The sequence below is a fragment of the Cucumis melo genome, chromosome 5 (genome assembly GCF_025177605.1).
Source record: "Cucumis melo cultivar AY chromosome 5, USDA_Cmelo_AY_1.0, whole genome shotgun sequence".
NCBI lineage: Eukaryota > Viridiplantae > Streptophyta > Magnoliopsida > Cucurbitales > Cucurbitaceae > Cucumis > Cucumis melo.
The window spans coordinates 10727202-10731149 of NC_066861.1; the positions used below are offsets into that span (position 1 = coordinate 10727202).

Genomic DNA, 3948 nt, shown 5'->3' on the forward strand with positions numbered 1-3948 from the left:
ATGGAGCATTCCCGACGCCGAAAATCACGTCGGCATAAAGAACGTCGGGAATAAGGGCTTTCCCGACGCCCTCAACAACGCGTCGGGAGATGCGTCGAGAAAACAATCTTTCCCGACGCACCACGAAGGCGTCGGCAAGAATACGTCGGGAAAAGGGGCTTTTCCCGACGCCGTGCACAGTGCGTCGGAAGCGGCGTCGGGAATAGGGGTTTTTCCCGACGCCGCGTGAAACGTCGGGAAAAGGGGTTTAATGAGCGACCCGGAGGAGGCTCGTGCCAACCCACCAAACGCATTGGTTGGACGTGATGAGGATTGGCACTTCCTCTGCGACCATTATATCAGCCGTGCATTCCAGGTATTTGTCATGATTAATTATGATAACAAGTTTTTATATGTATAAGAAATAAACAATATAATTGTTTTAATGCAGGAGCAATCACGGACAAACAAGGCTGCTAGACAGAAGCAGCCTTACAATCATAGTAGCGGGTCCAAGTCGTTTCTACAACGACAGTATGAGCTCGCTGAAAGAAGAGGGCAGCCGGTCGATCGTGTGGAATTGTTCCGGGAAACACACGTTCGAGCTGGGACATTCGTGTCGCAGGCCGCCGAGGATGCGCATGTAAGTTATACCCTTATTAATTATCCACTTTTATTATATATTTTTGCGCGTTACCTAACATAATTTTTAAATTTGTTGCAGAATCAAATGCTGGAACTCCAATCCCAGTCTACCCCAGAGGGTAGTCAGCCACTCTCTGAGGATGAGATATGCGATCAGGTGTTGGGTAGACGACCAGGCTACTCAAAAGGCCTTGGTTGGGGACCCAAGCCGAAGGCCCGCAGAACGGCAAGTGCAAGCAGTTCGTCGACATCTTGTTCGCAGTCCACACAAAAAGAGATTGAATTACAAGCTAAACTTCATGAAGCTTTGGAACGGATTGAAGTACAAGATAGAAATCGCCAAGCATTAGCTTCACAAGTGGAAGCTATGAAAAAGATGATTGAAGACCTAACTCGTGCACAACAGGGACCACCACATGATCCCTAGCCCTGCGGTACGTCGTATATGTCTCTATTATTCTTAAGTTTTTGCAATATATGATTATGTATTAAACTTAGTTATTTTTATACCATTTTTAGGACCGAAGGTGTAGAATGACGCGCATACGCACCTCGTTGGGAGATTGGGTCTTATGTTTATGTTTTTTGTATATTGAGAACTATATTTTCTTGTAGTCAACTTATTCGTATTATTAATTTTAATTCTATTTTTTAATTTGTGTTTGTATATTTATTAATTTAATCCAAAACGTCGCCAAATTTTTTTGAGCAATCCGAACATCATTGTGAATGTTTGAGCAAAATATTATAAGGAAAAAAGTAAAAATAAAATATTTAAAAAAAATATAAAAAAAATATTTCCCGACGTTCATTACGTCGGGAAAAAAACGTCGGAAAATAGGCTTTCCCGACGCCGTGAGATGCGTCGGCATAGACGGCGTCGGGAATAAGGTTTTCCCGACGCCGGGAGATGCGTCGGCATCTCCCGGCGTCGGGAAAGCCTTTCCCGACGTCGTACCAAATCGGCGTCGGGAAAGCCTCTCGCGACGCATTTCCCCCGACGTTCTTCCCGACGTCGTTTTGTACGTCGGGATATCCTTTCCCGACGTGCTTTGCATTTTCGCCGACGTATTTGTGCGTCGGGAGTACCCACGTCTCTTGTAGTGTCAGTTCAACGCATAAATCTCAACCTCAAATTTCCAACTCAAAGTCTTGTTATAACAAAATCAAAACAAAAACTTCCTCAAAGTTTTAACAAAAGGAAATGCCCATGCATTAACAAAAAACAAAAATAAATAAATAAATAAATAAACAGTGCGGCAAATATAATATAATCACGAATCTTGAAAAAGAAAATGTAAAAATAAAAAAACAAAAACTACCGTTTCTTAGTCTAATACTGGACTCTTCGGTGTTGATGTTGCAGAGTACGCCTTCGTATCTAATTTCACTCTTGGAAGTTAACCTAATCAAGCTTTCAATCTACGAATCAACAGCTAAAGTTGGTCTGGAACAAGTATCCGAAGGCATAGCTATGAAAACTTGAACATGAACTACCAAAATGAGAAGGAAGGAGAGAAAAACGAAAACATTTTTTTACGACGGAGAACAAATTAAAGATTCACGGAGGAAAATGAAACGTTTTTGCACGAAGAAATTCTTCGGGAGAGGAAAACGAAAGGGCTTTTCACGCAAGAGATGGCATTAAATGGAAGAGAAAAACGGGAAGTAAACATTAAGGGTGCGTTTGGGGGAGAGAAAGAGTTATGGGGAAAAAGATTATAATAATCATACGATTATCATAATCCTAGTGTTATAATAATATGTGTTTGGGGGAAATGTTATTATTGATAGTGTTATGCTAATATGTGTTTGGGGGAAGAATATAAAAGGTACTGTTATGATAGTATGTGTTTGGTAGAGGAATTATGATTGTAGTAATTTAAAAAATAATAATAGAATTTGGATTGGGTTATTTGAGTAGGGTAATGTAGGGTTGTAAGAAAGCAAAAGAGCGGATAAGATAAGGTTATTTAGGGATTAGGATAAACCTAATCCCCATTTATCATATTTCTTGGACCAAACGATTTCATAATCCTTTTCCTAATCCCACTCCAAACACACCCTAAGTAGATGAGATTTGGAGAGGAAAACGAACAGGGAAACAGGGAAAGAGGAAGAAGACTGATTGGTCTGAGAAGGGAAGGAATATTAGCATAAAATCAGGAAGGATTGGAATAAAATCAAGAAGGATTAAGCACTGTTTTAGGGGGTATTAGAGCAGAGCGAGGGAGTAGTGTGAAAGGGATTTAGGGGATTATAAAAACCCTAATTCTAGGGTTTTCATAATATGGGCCCCAAATAAGAAGTGGGCTATGATACTTGTCACGTCCTGTCCCAAAAGTCGCTTTCTGCAATCAAGTGGAGGTGTACCGCCTAAACCCTCAACACGCTTACCAAACCGCATAGTAAACATCGAATGCCTAGTAAACGGAGCTTCTTTTTTACAACCTCAACGCAGAGCTTAAACAGCCAGCTTTCTTAACAAGGCAACAGAATACAACAACATAAATTTCATTAGCTTAGCCTTATGGTCAAGCCTTTAATACCTAGCTTAGCAATACCTTTCAACTACTTATGCGACAGACACAATATAATATAACAACATGAGTATAAAAATTTTTCTTTATTAACTTAACACTTTTACAAAGTTCAAATAGAACTTAGACTTTTCCTTACAACAAAACTTAAACATAATCTTTAGGTCTCCCTTTGCCTAGACCTGCTTTTCCAACTTGACGTCTAGTTTGCTCGCCTCATCGTGTAGTAATATGCCTTTTCTCTCTTCGTCACTGATATTTTTATTGAATATTGGTATTTTTCATTGATATTTACCAAAGATACAAGCCTAATTAGCTAATTGTCACTTAAGGAAAGAATATGCAAAATAAATACAAGAATAATATCCCAAAATATATTCTAATTACGATAATACCCTCCCTCAAACTCAAGATGGTAGAGTAAAGACCACCTTAAGTTTTTGAAGTAACAGAGTGAATAGAGGAGAATGGAGAGCGGAGAACTTTAGTGAAGATATCTGCTGGTTGGTCAGTGATGGAAATGATATGGAGATGAAGAGTGTTGCTCTGAAGATGATGGCGAACAAAATAACAGTCATTATCAATATGTTGTTCGTTCATGAAGTACATCATTGTGTGCAATCTGAATAGCATTATAGTTATCACAATGAAGAATAGTGGGTGACCTTTGTGGAACCCCCATATCAGTAAGAAAACAAAGAAGCCATAGTAATTTTGAAGGGGCATCAGCCAGAGCACGATATTCAAACTCTGTCCTGGAACGAAAAACAACATATTGTTTCTT

At 39.6% G+C, this 3948-nt stretch overlaps 1 protein-coding gene across 1 annotated transcript; it reads left to right on the forward strand.

The window, feature by feature from the left end:
• Nucleotides 1-258: 258 nt before the first annotated feature.
• LOC127149452 (uncharacterized) lies at nucleotides 259-1279 on the forward strand. Its single transcript, XM_051084957.1, has 4 exons — nucleotides 259-355; nucleotides 431-622; nucleotides 704-1058; nucleotides 1144-1279. Exon 3 carries the CDS (start codon nucleotides 710-712, stop codon nucleotides 1049-1051), a length of 342 nt encoding a protein of 113 aa, XP_050940914.1. The 5' UTR covers nucleotides 259-355; nucleotides 431-622; nucleotides 704-709; the 3' UTR covers nucleotides 1052-1058; nucleotides 1144-1279.
• Nucleotides 1280-3948: the final 2669 nt, after the last annotated feature.